The sequence below is a fragment of the Hemibagrus wyckioides genome, linkage group LG02, assembly GCF_019097595.1.
Source record: "Hemibagrus wyckioides isolate EC202008001 linkage group LG02, SWU_Hwy_1.0, whole genome shotgun sequence".
NCBI classification, from domain to species: domain Eukaryota; kingdom Metazoa; phylum Chordata; class Actinopteri; order Siluriformes; family Bagridae; genus Hemibagrus; species Hemibagrus wyckioides.
In genome coordinates, this window is record NC_080711.1 from 477,187 (window position 1) to 496,336 (window position 19,150).

At 41.7% G+C, this 19,150-nt stretch overlaps 2 protein-coding genes across 5 annotated transcripts in view; both read left to right on the forward strand.

Moving 5' to 3' along the window:
* The first annotated feature begins 5,866 nt into the window (after window positions 1–5,866).
* prrg2 (proline rich Gla (G-carboxyglutamic acid) 2) lies at window positions 5,867–11,421 on the forward strand. 2 transcript variants are annotated; one of them, XM_058409000.1, is made up of 7 exons: window positions 5,867–6,264; window positions 8,784–8,955; window positions 9,440–9,603; window positions 9,704–9,737; window positions 10,325–10,457; window positions 10,564–10,707; window positions 11,194–11,421. In XM_058409000.1, exons 2-7 carry the CDS (start codon window positions 8,859–8,861, stop codon window positions 11,234–11,236), a joined length of 615 nt encoding a protein of 204 aa, XP_058264983.1. In that variant the 5' UTR covers window positions 5,867–6,264; window positions 8,784–8,858; the 3' UTR covers window positions 11,237–11,421. The 2 variants fall into 2 exon arrangements, with proteins under 2 accessions (XP_058264983.1, XP_058264982.1); XM_058408999.1 differs by having other exon boundaries at window positions 5,871–6,275.
* A 139-nt stretch (window positions 11,422–11,560) lies between these two features.
* Window positions 11,561–19,150, forward strand: part of prr12b (proline rich 12b) — a 29,277-nt gene continuing 21,687 nt past the window's right edge. For all 3 annotated transcript variants that reach the window (XM_058408988.1, XM_058408997.1, XM_058408996.1), the window contains exon 1: window positions 11,561–13,019. In XM_058408988.1, coding sequence (XP_058264971.1) covers window positions 12,937–13,019 — 83 coding nt within the window. In that variant the 5' untranslated portion in view covers window positions 11,561–12,936. The remainder of the gene's footprint in view (window positions 13,020–19,150) is intronic.

Here is a 19,150-nt window from a genome sequence, read left to right on the forward strand (position 1 = left end):
CAACAACATCCACAACTACATCTACAACAACATCCACAACTACATCCACAACTACATCTACAACAACATCCACAACTACATCTACAACAACATCCACAACTACATCTACAACAACATCCACAACTACATCCACAACTACATCCACAACAACATCCACAACTACATCCACAACTACATCCACAACATCTACAACAACATCCACAACAACATCTACAACAACATCCACAACAACATCTACAACAACATCCACAACAACATCCACAACATCTACAACAAAATCCACAACTACATCTACAACATCTACAATTACATCTACAACAATATCCTACAATTACATCTACAATAACATCCACAATTACATCTTCAATAACATCCACAATTACATCCACAACAACATCCACAACAACATCCACAACAACATCCACAACAACATCTACAACAACATCCACAACAACATCCACAACATCTACAACAAAATCCACAACTACATCTACAACAACATCCACAACTACATCTACAACAACATCCACAACTACATCTACAACAACATCCACAACTACATCTACAACAACATCCACAACTACATCCACAACTACATCTACAACAACATCCACAACTACATCTACAACAACATCCACAACAACATCTACAATAACATCCACAACTACATCTACAACAACATCCACAACTACATCCACAACTACATCCACAACTACATCCACAACATCTACAACAACATCCACAACAACATCTACAACAACATCCACAACAACATCTACAACAACATCTACAACTACATCTACAACAACATCCACAACATCTACAACAAAATCCACAACTACATCTACAACATCCACAACTACATCTACAACAACATCCACAACTACATCTACAACAACATCCACAACTACATCTACAACAACATCCACAACTACATCCACAACTACATCCACAACATCTACAACAACATCTACAAAAACATCTACAACAACATCCACAACTACATCTACAACAACATCCACAACTACATCTACAACAACATCCACAACTACATCCACAACTACATCTACAACAACATCCACAACTACATCCACAATTACATCCACAACATCCACAACTACATCCACAACAACATCCACAACAAAATCCACAACAAAATCCACAACTACATCTACAACAACATCCACAACTACATCTACAACAACATCCACAACTACATCTACAGCTACATCTACAACTACATCCACAACTACATCTACAACATCCACAACATCTACAACATCCACAACTACATCCACAACTACATCTACAACAACATCCACAACTACATCTACAACATCCACAACTACATCTACAACAACATCCACAACATCTACAACATCCACAACTACATCTACAACAACATCCACAACATCTACATCCACAACTACATCTACAACAACATCCACAACTACATCTACAACAACATCCACAACATCTACAACATCCACAACTACATCCACAACTACATCTACAACATCCACAACTACATCTACAACTACATCTACAACAACATCCACAACTACATCTACAACAACATCCACAACAACATCTACAACAACATCTACAACAACATCTACAACTACATCTACAACAACATCCACAACATCTACAACAAAATCCACAACTACATCTACAACATCCACAACTACATCTACAACAACATCCACAACTACATCTACAACAACATCCACAACTACATCTACAACAACATCCACAACTACATCCACAACTACATCTACAACAACATCCACAACATCCACAACTACATCACAACATCTGCAACACATCATCACAACAACATCTACAACATCACAGCAGCATCTGCAACAACATCACAACAACATCCACAACATCTACAACAAAATCCACAACTACATCTACAACATCCACAACTACATCTACAACAACATCCACAACTACATCTACAACAACATCCACAACTACATCTACAACAACATCCACAACATCTACATCCACAACTACATCTACAACATCCACAACAACATCTACAATAACATCCACAACATCCACAACAACATCCACAACTACATCTACAACAACATCCACAACTACATCTACAACAACATCCACAACTACATCCACAACTACATCTACAACATCCACAACATCTACAACATCCACAACAACATCTACAATAACATCCACAACATCCACAACAACATCCACAACTACATCTACAACTACATCCACAACTACATCTACAACATCCACAACTACATCTACAACTACATCTACATCTACAACAACATCTACAACAACATCCACAACTACATCTACAGCTACATCCACAACTACATCCACAACAACATCCACAACTACATCTACAACAACATCCACAACAACATCTACAACATCCACAACTACATCCACAACTACATCTACAACATCCACAACTACATCTACAACTACATCCACAACTACATCTACAACAACATCCACAACTACATCTACAACTACATCCACAACTACATCTACAACATCCACAACAACATCTACAACATCCACAACAACATCCACAACTACATCTACAACTACATCCACAACTACATCTACAACTACATCTACAACTACATCCACAACTACATCCACAACTACATCTACAACTACATCCACAACTACATCTACAACATCCACAACATCTACAACAACATCCACAACTACATCTACAACAACATCTACAACTACATCCACAACAACATCCACAACAACATCTACAACAACATCCACAACTACATCCACAACTACATCTACAACATCTACAACTACATCTACAACAACATCCACAACTACATCTACAACAACATCCACAACAACATCCACAACTACATCTACAACAACATCCACAACTACATCTACAACAACATCCACAACTACATCTACAACAACATCCACAACTACATCTACAACAACATCTACAACAACATCCACAACAACATCCACAACAACATCCACAACTACATCCACAACTACATCTACAACAACATCTACAACTACATCCACAACAACATCCACAACAATATCCACAACAACATCCACAACAACATCCACAACTACATCTACAACAACATCCACAACTACATCTACAACATCCACAACTACATCTACAACTACATCTACAACTACATCTACAACAACATCCACAACAACATCTACAACAACATCCACAACTACATCTACAACAACATCCACAACTACATCTACAACAACATCCACAACTACATCCACAACTACATCCACAACTACATCCACAACAACATCCACAACAACATCCACAACTACATCTACAACAACATCCACAACTACATCTACAACTACATCCACAACAACATCCACAACTACATCTACAACAACATCCACAACAACATCTACAACTACATCCACAACTACATCCACAACATCTACAACAACATCCACAACAACATCCACAACAACATCCACAACTACATCTACAACATCCACAACTACATCTACAACATCTACAACTACATCTACAACTACATCCACAACAACATCCACAACTACATCTACAACAACATCCACAACTACATCTACAACAACATCCACAACATCTACAACTACATCCACAACTACATCTACAACAACATCCACAACAACATCTACAACAACATCCACAACTACATCTACAACAACATCCACAACTACATCTACAACAACATCCACAACTACATCTACAACATCCACAACAACATCTACAACAACATCCACAACAACATCTACAACAACATCCACAACTACATCTACAACAACATCCACAACTACATCTACAACATCCACAACTACATCTACAACATCCACAACTACATCTACAACAACATCCACAACAACATCTACAACAACATCCACAACTACATCTACAACAACATCCACAACTACATCTACAACATCCACAACTACATCTACAACAACATCTACAACTACATCTACAACATCCACAACTACATCTACAACAACATCTACAACTACATCTACAACAACATCTACAACTACATCTACAACAACATCCACAACTACATCTACAACAACATCCACAACTACATCTACAACATCCACAACTACATCTACAACAACATCTACAACTACATCTACAACATCCACAACTACATCTACAACAACATCCACAACAACATCTACAACAACATCCACAACTACATCTACAACAACATCCACAACTACATCTACAACATCCACAACTACATCTACAACATCCACAACTACATCTACAACAACATCCACAACTACATCTACAACAACATCCACAACTACATCTACAACATCCACAACTACATCTACAACAACATCCACAACAACATCTACAACAACATCCACAACTACATCTACAACAACATCCACAACTACATCTACAACATCCACAACTACATCTACAACAACATCTACAACTACATCTACAACATCCACAACTACATCTACAACAACATCTACAACTACATCTACAACAACATCCACAACTACATCTACAACAACATCCACAACTACATCTACCTCTGAAAAGAATGAACTGAAAGAATTTAGATGGTGAGCATCTAAAAACAAAAAAACAGCAAATATCTTCTCTAATTATTAACATTAATAAACACAATAATTAACAAAGAAAAAATAGCAGTTTTATGAAAGCCTCAGATTATTTCTAACTGGTTTCACATCTGAGTGTTTTTTCACAGCGCTGACCAATAAACCCGGAACTCCTCCTCCCTCATCTCAGACTCAGTTCCTATTCGTCAGCGAACTGCACCTCTCAACCAATCAGAGCAGAGCAGCATGAAAAACAACCAATCAGAATCACAGCACAAAACCAATGCTGACTTTAGCCTGGTGACAGAGGGGGAGAGAGAGAGAGATCTGGTTTTTGACTCTTTTTTTTAAATTCACATTTTTTCTATAAAAATCTCGTAGTAGGTGTAAAGACTGATTTGTGGGCGGGGCTTCAATTCACCTGGGTGAAGGTACTACATAAACTCTACAGCTTTAGTCTGATCACGTCTGATACACTGATGATCACTTTAATCCGAAATCAATCAGTAATCAATAACAGCATGCTGTGATGAAACTAAGCTTCGCTAAAACCTAGAGGTTGATTATTTTCCTGGACAACCTCTTCACCCCAACATTTATCTTCTACAGCAATTTACCAACAATTACAATATTTAAACAATGAAAGAACGAGACATCACGCTAATCATCATCATCATCATCATGGAGCATCTAATAAACATCACCTGCTTTATACACACTTTATATACACTTTAAAAACACTCTCGCTCCTTCAGCTCACACACACACACACACACACTTCCCCTCACAGGAAAGTTCACCTCATCAGCTATTTTGAAATGTATTTATTATCAGTTGAGTTTATAATGTACACTGGTATGTACCCTGTTACAGCTGTTGCTATGGAAACAGTGAGGCGTATTAATATAAAGCTGTGATGTTCAGCTGCTCCAGAGTCAGATTCATCAACACCTGAACACCAGAGCTGTAGTGTTTATGTTCTTCAATATCTGGAAAGCAGGAAACTCTGATCCTTCACACACACAGACTCCCGTCCACTCCAGGCCATCATAAGCATGTTTAATAATGTAGGCTGTTATTACACACACACACACACACACACAGAATTTTAGTATGTATACGTTATTCAGAGGTGAAGAGCTCTGAATGAAGTTCTTATCTTCCTACCTGGAACCACTGAGAATTCCTCCAGTGGAACCCTGCAGCTGTGTGTTCCTCACTGACCAGTCTGTAACTCTCCATAAGGTCATTCCCAGATGGTAGAAACCAGAGTGTGAAAGAAATAACTGAGAAAGAGAATAGTTAATAAAGGGGTTTTCCCCCCTCAGGTGTGTGTATTACTCGGGTGTGTGTTTATTTACAGTGAACAGGAGAATCAGGAGAAGTTGAGGAACTCCTCTGACTGGTATGTGGTTAAACTGGTCCTGCTGGTTTCCCTGCACATATTTCCAGTTGAAGTCGACCTGACCTGCAGGTGAATGCGCTGCAATCTCTCGATATTTACCGGATATAAAAGATCATGCGGCTGAGTGACGAGTCGGTTCTGTGAATCCTCTCCGAGTCCACTTCTGGATCTTAAACACTTTTAGCGGACAGACGGACGGCCTGCTGACCAGATCACACACACCTGATTCCGATCTCAGCTCGTAGGTGAGCGCCAGGTAATCCACTCCATTTATTCATCCGTCTGAAGCCCGTCTGGAGTGTGTGTTCCGTGTGGTGTGCTTAGTGTGTGTGTGTGTGTGTGTGTGTTCGGTGTTTGTGTGTGTTCCGTGTGCTATGTGTTCGGGTTGGTGTGTGTGTTCGCCTTCAATCCTTTCGGTACAGAATGTTTCAGTCTCGCGCTTTCTAACCAACAGGTGTGTGTGTGTGTGTGTGTGTGTAAACAGAGAGAATGTGTAGTAATCATTTCCGGGTAAACTTGGTGGTATTTGAACTTGAGTTTCTGATTTATTTTTACAGTTTTAACAAATTTTCAGCTAATTTTGTTTCAGAACCACGCCCCTCTGTTAGAGAAACAGGAAACAAGCTGAGTGTTTACCTGTCTATCTACCTGTCTGTCTGCCTGTCTGTTTATATGTATGTTTATCCATCTATCTACCTGTCTGTCTATCTGTCTGTCTACCTGTCTGTTTATCTGTCTATCTACCAATCTGTTTACCTGTCTATCTACCAATCTGTTTACCTGTCTATCTACCTGTATGTTTATCCATCTATCTACCTATCTGTCTGTCTACCTGTCTATCTACCCATCTGTTTACCTGTCTATCTACCTGTCTGTTTATCTGTCTATCTACCTGTCTGTTTACCTGTCTATCTTCCTATCTGTCTACCTGTCTATCTACCTGTCTGTTTACCTGTCTATCTTCCTATCTGTCTACCTGTCTGTCTACCTGTCTTTCTACCTGTCTTTCTACCTGTCTTTCTACCTGTCTATCTACCTGTCTGTTTATCTGTCTATCTTCCTATCTGTCTACCTGTCTATCTACCTGTCTGTTTATCTGTCTATCTTCCTATCTGTCTACCTGTCTATCTACCTGTCTGTTTACCTGTCTATCTTCCTATCTGTCTACCTGTCTATCTACCTGTCTGTTTACCTGTCTATCTTCCTATCTGTCTACCTGTCTATCTACCTGTCTGTTTACCTGTCTATCTTCCTATCTGTCTACCTGTCTATCTACCTGTCTGTTTACCTGTCTATCTTCCTATCTGTCTACCTGTCTATCTACCTGTCTGTTTACCTGTCTATCTTCCTATCTGTCTACCTGTCTTTCTACCTGTCTATCTACCTGTCTGTTTATCTGTCTATCAACCTGTCTGTTTATCTGTCTGTCTACCTGTCTGTTTATCTGTCTGTCTACCTGTCTGTTTATCTGTCTGTCTACCTGTCTGTTTATCTGTCTGTCTACCTGTCTGTTTATCTGTCTATCTACCTGTCTTTCTACCTGTCTATCTACCTGTCTGTTTATCTGTCTATCTACCTGTCTGTTTATCTGTCTATCTACCTGTCTTTCTACCTGTCTATCTACCTGTCTGTTTATCTGTCTATCTACCTGTCTTTCTACCTGTCTATCTACCTGTCTGTTTATCTGTCTATCTACCTGTCTGTTTATCTCTCTGTCTACCTGTCTGTTTATCTCTCTGTCTACCTGTCTGTTTATCTCTCTGTCTACCTGTCTGTTTATCTCTCTGTCTACCTGTCTGTTTATCTCTCTGTTTACCTTCATGCTTACTGGTTAAAATGGAAATGGACCTTCACACCTGTCCTTTTTTTACCTGTATTCAGTCTTTCTGTTTTGGACGATGTTGGATTATTGACCACAAGGTCATGAGGTCAGAGGTTTTAACCCTGAGACGCTGTGGATGAAGATCTTCTGCTAAAATGTCAGAAATATAAATGCTTTATTCTGCAACAAGATGACCTGAATCATGTCAACACACACACAAACAACAAATACACACACACACACACAACACACACACACACACAACACACACAAACACACACACACACACACACACACACACACACACACACACACACACAACACACACACACACACACACAACACACAAACAACACACACACAACACACACACACACACAAACAACACACACAAACAACACACACACAACACACACACAACACACACACACACACAACACACACAAACACACACAAACAACACACACACACACAAACAACACACACAAACAACAAATACACACACACAACACACACAAACAACACACACACACACACACAACACACACAAACAACACACACAAACAACACACACACACAACACACACAAACAACACACACAAACAACACACACACACACACACACAACACACACACAAACAACACACACACACACACACAACACACACAAACAACACACACAAACAACACACACACACACACACAACACACACACAAACAACACACACACACACACACAACACACACAAACAACACACACAAACAACACACACACACACAGAGGGTAAGTACAGGATCAGAGTCTGATCTTTATGAGGGATCAGTAACCTGAAACATTAAATACCATTTCTCAAGCTGTGTGTCTGTATTTATTTACTCTATTATTGTTTTGTTTGTTTGTTTATTTGTTGAGTTGTTCACTCATTTCCTCCTCTGTATCAGGACGTGTGAGGTGTGTGTGTGTGTGGAGTGGAGGTGTGTGTGTGTGTGGAGTGGAGGTGGTGTGTAACACAGAAGATGGTGGGATTTACAGAACTGTGTGTTGGACTGATGATGTGTGTGTTTCACCTGACCGTGGCCAGATTCATCAACAACAACAACAACAACAGGAACAGTGAGTGAGCAGTGAACATCTCTGTGTGTGGTACTGTAAACATCAGACATGTCGAATGGTCAGAGTGTGTGTGTGAATAATATTTTATTCTCTCTCTGTCTCTCTCCCTCTCTCTCCCTCTCTGTCTCTCTCCCTCTCTCTCTGTCTCTCTCTGGCTCTCTCTCTCTCTCTCTGGCTCTCTCTCTCTGTCTCTCTCCCTCTCTGTCTCCCTCTCTGTCTCCCTCTCTGTCTGTCTCTCTCTCTGTCTCTCTCTCTCTCTGTCTCTCTCTCTCTCTCTCTCTCTGTCTCTCTCCCTCTCTGTCTCTCTCTCTCTCTGTCTCTCTCTCTGTCTCTCTCTGTCTCTCTCTGTCTGTCTCTTTCCCTCTCTGTCTCTTTCCCTCTCTGTCTCTCTCCCTCTCTGTCTCTCTCTCTCTGTCTCTCTGTCTGTCTCTCTCTCTGTCTCTCCCTCTCTCTCTCTGTCTCTCTCTCTCTCTCCCCCCCCCAGTGTTTCTCCATGACACCTCTGCAGACTCCTTTCTGTCTCGCTCTCTGCTCTATAACAGCTGGGACTTTGAGCTGGTCACTCCGGGGGACCTGGAGAGAGAGTGTCTGGAGGAGATCTGCTCTTATGAGGAGGCCAGGGAGGTGTTTGAGGACAACCAGAAGACGGTGAGAGAGAAGAGTTGTGTGTGTGTGTGTGTGTGTGTGTGTGTGTGTGTGTGTGTGTGAGATCTAAAGTTCCCTGATGGAATTTGTGGTGTATTTACAGGCAGCTTTTTGGAAAACCTATGTCAACAGTCACGGTAAGATGATTTACTTTTCAGAAATAATCTCCTCACAGCGTTTAAAATCCTTTACTCCGTACAGAACAGGAAGTTCTGCCACTAAAACTGACACTGAGACAGAAATATTCAGTACCAAAGCTTCCTGCTTTTTGGTGTCTTCAGTTTTAATGGTACTCGGGGGCGGGGTTACAGGCTGGACTCACTGCTGATTAGTTGAGCAAACTTCAGCGATTATAATAAAAATAATACTCTGAATAAAACTCACAGAATTTTCAGCTTTATTATTCCTGATGAAGGCTTTAGTGAAGAGAAGGATTTAATCCCAGCAGTTTTCTGTGTTGGACTGAGAAGAAAGATGGAGAGTCTCGTGTCTCTCTCGTCGTCATGGTGACCGCTCGGCTCTCACACTGGACCCGTGTCCTGCTTTTAACTCAGAGAACTTCATGGGTGTGTTTAAGAGAGGATGTTAAAAGAGAGTGAGTCCAGTAAGATGCTGAGGGAAACCCTGCACTCCGATTCACAACAACATGACATGTTCCTCTGTGTGTGTGTGTGTGTGTGAGTGTGTGTGAGATTTGATTGTGTTGAACTGTGTGTTTGTGTAGAGAGTATTCCCCGTGTGGATATTGCTGGTTTGGCTGCTGGAGTGGTAGCTGTTGTGGTGATAGCGGTCATTGTGCTGGTGCTGGGGTGCTACTGCTACAAGAAAAAGACAAAAACTGTAAGGCGAGGGGGCAGGTAAGTGTGTGTGTGTGTGTGTATGTGTGTGAGAGAGAGATCATCAGTCATTGTCTTCAGTATGTGTGTCATGGTGTCACCTTGTCCCTGTCCTCCTTGACCACAGTGTCCCAGTGAGAATGGCAGCAGATGGACGTCCAGCACCAGAGACGGTTCCTCTGTCGAACATCACTGCCCCGGGTCTGCCCAGCTACAACGAGGCCTTGAACCGCAGCGGGCAGTACGATGCACCTCCACCTCCGTACACAGGGTAACACTGTCACTCTGTGTGTGTGTGTGAGTGTGTGAGTGTGTGAGTGTGTGAGTGTGTGAGTGTGTGTGAGAGAGAGAGAGAGAGAGAGAGAGAGAGAGAGAGACTGTTAAACTGTGCTGAATAAATATGTAATATTTGTGAGGAAAATCTGAAGAGAAGTGTCAGAGTGTGAGATCAGGACATGTTAATAATAATAATAATAATAATAATTACAGGAGTAATAAAATATATATATATATATATATATATATATATATATTATTTAGTGAAGTGACATTTTGTTGTAGTGTTTTTATTGTTGTAATTAACATCATTAACAAAATTAAATAAATCAGATTTATTAATCTGTTCTTTTATCAGTAATTTCAGCAGCTGGTCCGATCTGCAGACCCAAACTGAACCTGAGAGATGATATAAAAACGTCTCTACACAAACTACACAGTAACTGATAAGTGTGTGTGTGTGTGTGTGTGTGTGTTTTAGAGAGGATCCTAGCGCTCCTGCAGAACCTCAGCCTGAGGAGTGAGAGAGCACCCTGGGTTCTAGAGCAGCGGGATGCTCCCAGGTTCATCTCCATGATATTTTTGAAGAGAACGCTGTAAACAGTTGAATATTTTCCTTTCACTCTGTAGCAGTTGATGTAAACATGTCTGAGGTTTAGGAGGTAAAGGCTTCATTCTTTTTTAAATAAAGAAATCTTTTTTAATGATGCACTTGTTCTGTTCTTCTCATCAACTATAATAATTATAGATGAAGTAAACATTTAACATGAGAGGAGGATTCAGGTGTGTTAGAGCAAAACACACACACACACTCTCTCACACACACACACATGACTGAGCTAAAGGATGTGGTGAGGTGTGAAGCTGAGTATCATCACTGGTGCACTGTGGAAGAGTGTGAGCGCTCCAACAGCTTCTACCTTGTAGCACTGACAGTGTGTGTGTGTGTGTGTGAGGGAGAGAGAGCATGTTTTTATATCATTTTTATACAAAACCTGCAGCTTTTATTTTAAAAATATTGAAGGTTTTGTTTTGGGGTTAAGATTACATTTAGATTACATTTAATTATCTGCTTTAACAATTATGTGAGTGGGAGGTCCTTATAAGGCTAGTAACACAAACGTACGTGTGTGTGTAAGAGACAGCGAGTAGGGAGAGGGGGAGCATGTGTGTAAATGAGTGTGTGTGTGTGTGTGTGTGTGTGTGAAGCAGCCAGCTAGTTAGCCAAGCCAGCCAGCACAGTCTGCTCTCAGAAATGGCGTCGTTAGGAGCCAAATCCCGGAGAAAAAAGTCTATTTTTAAACCGAACATTGCATTGTTACGTTTGAATCTGCAGCAGCTCTGTGCACGCGCATTACCTGCCCCGTGCTTTCCAAATAAATAAATAAACAAACAAATGAAGGTAGGAATGTTACTAGGTGAACATGCTTATATGGAAAACGGGGGTTTCGGGGTTCTCGGAGTGTGAAGACGTGCAGTGTGTGCACTGAAGTGCGCGTGCACGTGCCCGGTTTACAGGGTTCTATTGTTGTCTGGTCTCCGAATGATGAGCGGCTGCAGTAAATCAGCCACGGGCTTAAAGACGGAAAGAGCTCTGAATTGCAGAACATAGTAATGCATAATGAGCATGGTGATCAGAAACAGGCTGCCGGGGCTCTCTCTCCCTCTCTCTCTCTCTCTCTCTCTCTCTGTGTGCGCACGTGTGTGCTCTCTCTCTCTCTCTCTCTCTCTCTCTCTCTCTGTCCAGAAGGACAATAGGCGCTGAAATATATAGAGGCGAATAAGGGGAGGAAGAAACCGGATTTTTGTGGTGGTGCTGGTTGGTGTGACCCCCCCTTCCTCCGCCTCCTCCTCCTCCTCCTCCTCCGTATCCTCCATCTCCCCCTCCTCTTCATCCCTCCCTCCCTCGCTCTTACCCCCCCTCCCCATTCTTGAGGACTTGCATGCATGTGAAACGGGAGAGATAAACAGAGCCGTGCAGCAGGAGCGCGCGCAGGAGGCAAAAAAGATAGAGGGACACGGGGGAGAGGAGAGAGGAGCGAGAGAGAGTGAGAGAGAGAGAGAGATAGTGCATTAGAATTTAGGAAATAACCTCCCTCCCCTCTACCCTTCCCCTCCTCTCCCACCCACCTCTTGTCTATCTCTCCATCTTCATCCCTCGCTTTTTTCTGTTTTCCCCCCTTCTTTCCTTCCTTCCAGTCTTTTCTTTTCTGTTCTTTTTTTAATGGACAGAAATTATCCTGGCGCAGGATTCGGTGAGCTGGGCGCCGGGACGGGATGGAGTTACGAGAGGTCGGCCAAGGCGAGGTAAGACCACCACGCATACACACACACGCGCGCGCGCGCGAGAGAGAGAAATCAGGCTGCTCTGTCTGTGCAATGCGTGGTTTGAGTTAGCACTGGTTACTGGTTACTGGTTAGAGCTCCAGGTATTGTCATGTTGTGAGGGAGAAGGAGGAAGAGGAGGAGGAAGAGGAGGAGGGAGCCTCTGAAAAATGCCAGGAATGCGCTTAAGAGAGAGTGAATGCGCGATACGGTAGATAGACCGAGACAGAGAGAGAGAGAGAAAGAGGGGGGGACGTGAAAGAAAGAAAGCGGAGAGGGGGATGGGGACATTCAGGGATGTTGCTTAAGCTTCTGTCTTGTCAAAAATTCTCCCCAAATATCTACACCTCCACTGGTGGAGGAGATTGCAGGGCCTGTGTGTAACCTCTCTGTTCAGGTCCGTGTGTTTGTGTGTGTGTGTGTGTGTGTGTGTGTGTCGGGGGGAGCTAATTGATGGTGTGTGTTGACAAAGCACCCGTGTTGCACAAGGTTACATTGTCCAAAGATCAAATAACATTTTTGGGCGATGCAGTGCTCTCTGGGTTCTGTGTAGCTCCCTCTAACATTTACTGTGTGTGTGTGTGGTGTACAGTACATGGTGTATATAGTGAATGTGATGTGTGTGTAGGATTTACTATGTGGTGTGTGAGGTGAGTGTGGTGTGTACAGTGTATATGGTGAGGTACTATGTGGAGTGTATGGTGTATATAGGGTGTGTGTTGTGCATAGTGTATATATGTGTAGTGTACATGGTCTGTAAGGTGTGTGTGTGTATGATGCGCGAGGTATGTGTATGGTTTGTAAAGCATGTGTGTGGTGTATATTAAGTATGTGGTGTATGTAGTATGTGTGTGGTAAGCTGGTTATGGTGGCTTAGCGGTTAGCATGTTCTCCCTATGCTTCAGGGGTTTATCTGGATACTCCAGATTTCTCTCCCAGTCCAAAGACATGTGCTGTAGTCTGATTGGCATCACTTTAATGTCAATGTAATGTGTGTGTGTGTGTGTGTGTGTGAGCCTTGAGATGAGCTGGCACCTGGTCCAGGGTGTCCCCTGCCTTGTCCCATGAGCCCCTTGGGATAGACTCCTGTCTCCCTGTGACCGGTACAGATGGATATAGTATACGGTGTATGATGTATATGGTTGTGTGTGTGTGTGTGTGTGTGTGTTTGGTGTAGAATCTATAGATACACATCTGTTGTGTTGCACATCATGTGTTGCATATTCTGTAAATTTTCATCTTTAATATCAGAAGCATGTTGAGTGTAAGCTCCGGTCAGAAAGAAGAGCGGAATAAAATGAGTTAAATGTTTAGTGGCTGTTCCGTTACACACTCTCACCTGGACAGGTAAATCTGAGGACTCAGTGCAGCACCCAGTAGAAACTTACAGCACATAAACCCCAGTGTCGTGTTGTACATCTTTATATTCTTAACTGAACCATTATTAGCCCCGGTCTGAGCGGCTGTCCGGTTCTGTTCGAATAAACCACTCGCTGGATTAAAACATGAAGTGGCTCTAAGAGTCGGTATGCCTCAGTTCCAGCCATCATGCTACACCAAATGTAACTAGCTTAGCATTTTGCAGCTAAAGCAGCATTTCTTTCTTTCTTTCTTTCTTTCTTTCTTTCTTTCTTTCTTTCTTTCTTTCTTTCTTTCTTTCTTTCTTTCTTTCTTTCTTTCTTTCTTTCTTTCTTTCTTTCTTTCTTTCTTTCTTTCTTTCTTTCTTTCTTCAGCTCAATTAAACTGACTGTAGTTGTGTATAAACCACCGAACCTTCTTTTATGCTCATGTTCATGTCCGTCACGCAGATCTATACAGACTCTACGGATTTTCTGTAACACAACGCGGCCTTCGTTTAGAGTTCAAAAGCGCCGGGGCGACGTATGTTCACTGTCTCCGTGACAACCGAATCAATCACGGGAGCTTACGGTGCCCGCGTGCATTCATTTGCAGCGGCGGAGTGACTCGAGCTGCAGCGTGAATGGAAATAAAGTAGGGGCTTTATAGCAAAAAACCCAACAAAACAAAATCACCATATACTGTAAAATCAGATTCTCTTCTTCCTCTCATGGTGGTTCTGTTGTTTTTCCGACATCCACTGATGACTTTAGCAATGAAAGATCTTTATTTAGGTGCTTGATCAATTTAATCATTTAATATAGGTAACTTTCTCCAAAATAAAAAATAAACCCGTACATGATCAACCATTTCCGTTTACTGAGTTTCTATTTTATAAATAAGTCATGTGCATCATCTTTTAACCAATTATATACTTTAATATTATTTATTCTATAGTAGTAGTATGTGTGTTTGTGTGTGTGTGTGTGTGTTTGTGTGTGTGTGTGTGTTTAAGGTTGCTAGTAGTTTATTATTGTTTTTGTTTCACTTTACCTGCAGATATAAATAAGCTAATAACTCACAAATTGCTCCTTGACAAATTAAACATGTAAAAAAGTTCTGTTGGAATAAAGTTCTGTTGGAATAAAGTCTGCAGTGTTTAATGTACTTCTGAAGCCTGTCTCCTTTAAGTATTAATTCCCACCTCCCCCCGTCATGGCTCAGGTGTTGGTGGAGGTCAGGTGTAGGTGTTGTGTTGATGTAGTAACAGTGAGAGCAGAACATTTCCCTGTTTTATGTCAGAAACCATTTTGCCGCTGAGGTTACAGTGAGACATGTTGGTTCAGAGTAAATCTATTTCTTTATTATCCCAGATGTGCTTCTAAATTTAACCGCAAGAGTAATGAAGGTTCTATTCCAGTCTCAGTTTCTAGAAACATTTATTTTTTTGGCAGAATTCAGAATGTCACTCCTGCCTCCGAAAATCTAGAAATTGTTAATGTGGAGCGTGTTTAAAGCGTAACTCCTTAAGCCCTATTCCGGATCAGTTTTACACCTGGAGATGTATAATGTAATTATTTCCAGAGTATCTCTGGGATTTTAGTCCAAATTTTACAGAAAATTACTCCGTATTTCTAGCTTCTGTATAAAAGGAAAAGTAGAAATAAGTCTAGGTAATGTTTTTCCTGTCAGAAGTGACATGTTGGTAAAGATTGTGTTATATCCTGTGGGAAAACAGCTTCAGAGATGATTCCTCTGTTTAAAGACGTTACAGGAAGCACTCGCTCTTTTCTCTTTTCTATCTGCTGAAACCGACAGTTTATTGACAGACCGATGAAAGACAGACAGTGTTTAAGAGGACATGTCCGAGCAGGGACGATTCCGGGGTCTTAGGGAAATTATGGAGTTTCTAGCACAGATTACAGACATGTTATTGTCATGTGATCAAGTTAAACCCCATCTGAATAGTACTTTATCACATGGACATATTTCAGCGTAGTGGGTCGATGTGTTGTATGATACCATGGTGGTGGGACCAGGTGAGACCACACACACACACACACACACCTTTTACTCCCTACTGTAGACTCTGCCTGGTGGTAGTGATTGCTCCTGGGCTGGTGGATAGTTTATGATTGCCTTTCTGAGTCAAGGGCATCTCTGCACACTACAGGAGGGATTGATGGCACCCAGGATCCTTAATGAGCAATTCTGACTCATAAGACGCCGGACAAACCTCAGCACTGCAGCCTCGGCGCCGCCGGAGAACATCATCCGAGCAAAATGAAATGAAGTGAAATTGAATTGCTCCTCTTTTAGTTTTGGGGGGAGAAATTGTAATTGCTTTTGTTTTGAATTAATATTAGTTCAGAGCGAGAGTGCTGGTGTGGGACTATGCGTGTCCCTCCATTAGGCCGTGATGAAACATGCTGATGTTTTAAATGAATATGAAATGAAGTGAAATCATTTCCAGGCTGCAGGTCTCTGACAGTGGATTTTTCTAGCACTTATTCAAATATGTCAGCGACGCTTGTGAATTAACCTCCTGCAGAGATACAACTTTAACCTGATAATTCCACAGCACCATAGTGTTTCCACACAGTGATGCAGGATTTGGGGTTGTAAAGACACCTTTACACTCACCTGATTCCCATTCTGTTGATTTTGTGATATTAAGATCACAGGTCAGTTCTGCCTGATGGGGCGTCCGGGCCATAGAGAGATGTACAGGGTTCCACAGACCCACCACACACTGATGGTTTGTAATGGAGATTAATGATTTCGGTTGATTTTCCCATCAGCCAGTAAACATGTTGCACCTGTGAGGAGGGATCGCACTCCATTAAATTAGGAGCATGTCTTTACAGTGAATTTCATAAACCTTCATATTCTAATTGATCTCTTCCTGCTTTCTCATACTCATACATTCTCTCTCGCTCTCTTCCTCTCACACACTGCTCATCAGCTTGAAATGTATTATTTCTTTGGTTCCTTTGAAGCTGGAGGAGACATGGAGGAAATGATTGGATAAAGGTGTGGGCCAAAGGTGTTGAAGCTTAGAAACAAGTGGAGCTGGAGACTGAAGAAGAAAGGTGTAATGCAGAGAGTACACTAGAACAGTGAATCCTTGAACAAGGGCTGACTTGGGTGATGATTACCCTCTGGAGAAGTATGTATGTGAGAGAGAGAGAGAGAGAATGAGAACTGGAGAAGAGCAAACGTGCATGGAATCACCTGAAGAGCAACTGAACCATGGTAGAGGAATACCAAGACAGGGAAATGAAGGGAAATGGTTTGAAAATGAACTAAAAGATGTGAAAGGAAGGAAAGCACAGATCCAGAGTGTGTGTATAGCGAGACGTCCATCAATTTCTCTTGTTTCTCCAGGGATCCATCTCTTACTCTTTCTTGGTCTCTGGTTCATCTCGTTGGGATTAACACCTAATTAAGGTCTGATTTCAATCAAACCCCACGTCAGTCTTAAGGACCGTGATACCACGACAGTCTCCTTGATCTTGGAAGAGATCTCAGTCTTTGAAGAAGAATTATTTGAATGTATATGAATGCTGATGAGAAACGTATTTTGTTGCTGGGGAAGCATCTGACCGGCTGGTCATCTTATTACATTTTGGTGAGCCCTTTGAAAATTTGGATTTGTTCTTCCTTCCACAATCAAGTACTTTTGCTTTTCCTGATAAAGTGGGTAATTGTTCAAAGCCTTCCTGTTTATTTTACATTTTAAATGTTAATCTCTAAAAATCCCAGATTTAATGTCTTATGTTGGGAGTTTGTGTTATTGATCACCAACACCACCCAGAACTCTGCAGCCACACTGATTTATGTGGTTATTGGATAAACCAGAGAGGCTGAACATGAGTGAGATCTTTTGTTTGTGCATTTAACCATTTAACTCAGTTCATTAGAGCTTTTTTCCAGCTAATTACACAAGAACCCTACTCCTGAGACAAAGGTGCGTTTAAGCGACATGGACAAGCTCTCAGACGCTATCCCCTGCGTGAGCCTGAGCTTTGGTCATTCCTACTTTGTGCACAGAAGCCAAGTGGATAATAATAGAAATGAGTTTTTTTGCATTTACAGGAAATGGTTTTCTATTCACAGAATATTGAATGTACGTGTCTTTGGCTATAATTGGTTATTGTGATATTTTATTGGCTTAATTTCACAAACTGTAGGATGAAATGATAAAAGATAGACTGCTTCTGCGTACTGATGCTGGTATTGAATGACGCCCACCCCCTCACCACGTGCTCGCTCTGTGTGTGGCGTCTGCGGCTTCCCACATTGGCCTCGGAGCGGAGCGAGCCATGCTAACAGAGCTGTACTCCCATTAAGAGCCTGTTGAGGAAGGGGGTTACCAAGGCAATTCAGTCACAAGAGAGCTTTTATCAATGAGAGCTCTGTCTCACCTCAGCAACATCCTAACCGCTATTGTCAGCTCAACTGCCTGCTCTTATAAAAAGGAACAACGGAGCGTAGAGATGCCAAAAGAAGGCCGATTGGCCGAGCCGTGTCCAATCGGGGTGAATGGCTGCGTTTACGTTTACAGCAGAGGAAGAAATACAGAGAATGTGGAGAAACAGATAAAAGTGCACAATCATAGCATGGCTTTGGTTTTGTTTCAGAGGTAGGGCTGCAGTTTGGCATTTTTATAGTTTATAGTACTGAAGGTTTTACCAGTTCTTTTTGTTATCTCCCAAAATGTGCATTCAATTAAAAAATATGATTGTTCAGTATAGCAGTATAGCAGAGTAAAT

Excerpts from the sequence above, each read along its gene's own strand:
- prrg2 (XM_058409000.1), top strand. The coding sequence starts at position 8,859 with ATGGTGGGATTTACAGAACTGTGTGTTGGACTGATGATGTGTGTGTTT. Across the intron at positions 8,956-9,439 it reads CAACAACAACAACAGGAACA|TGTTTCTCCATGACACCTCT; the intron begins GTGAGTGAGCAG and ends TCCCCCCCCCAG. Across the intron at positions 9,738-10,324 it reads AACCTATGTCAACAGTCACG|AGAGTATTCCCCGTGTGGAT; the intron begins GTAAGATGATTT and ends GTGTTTGTGTAG.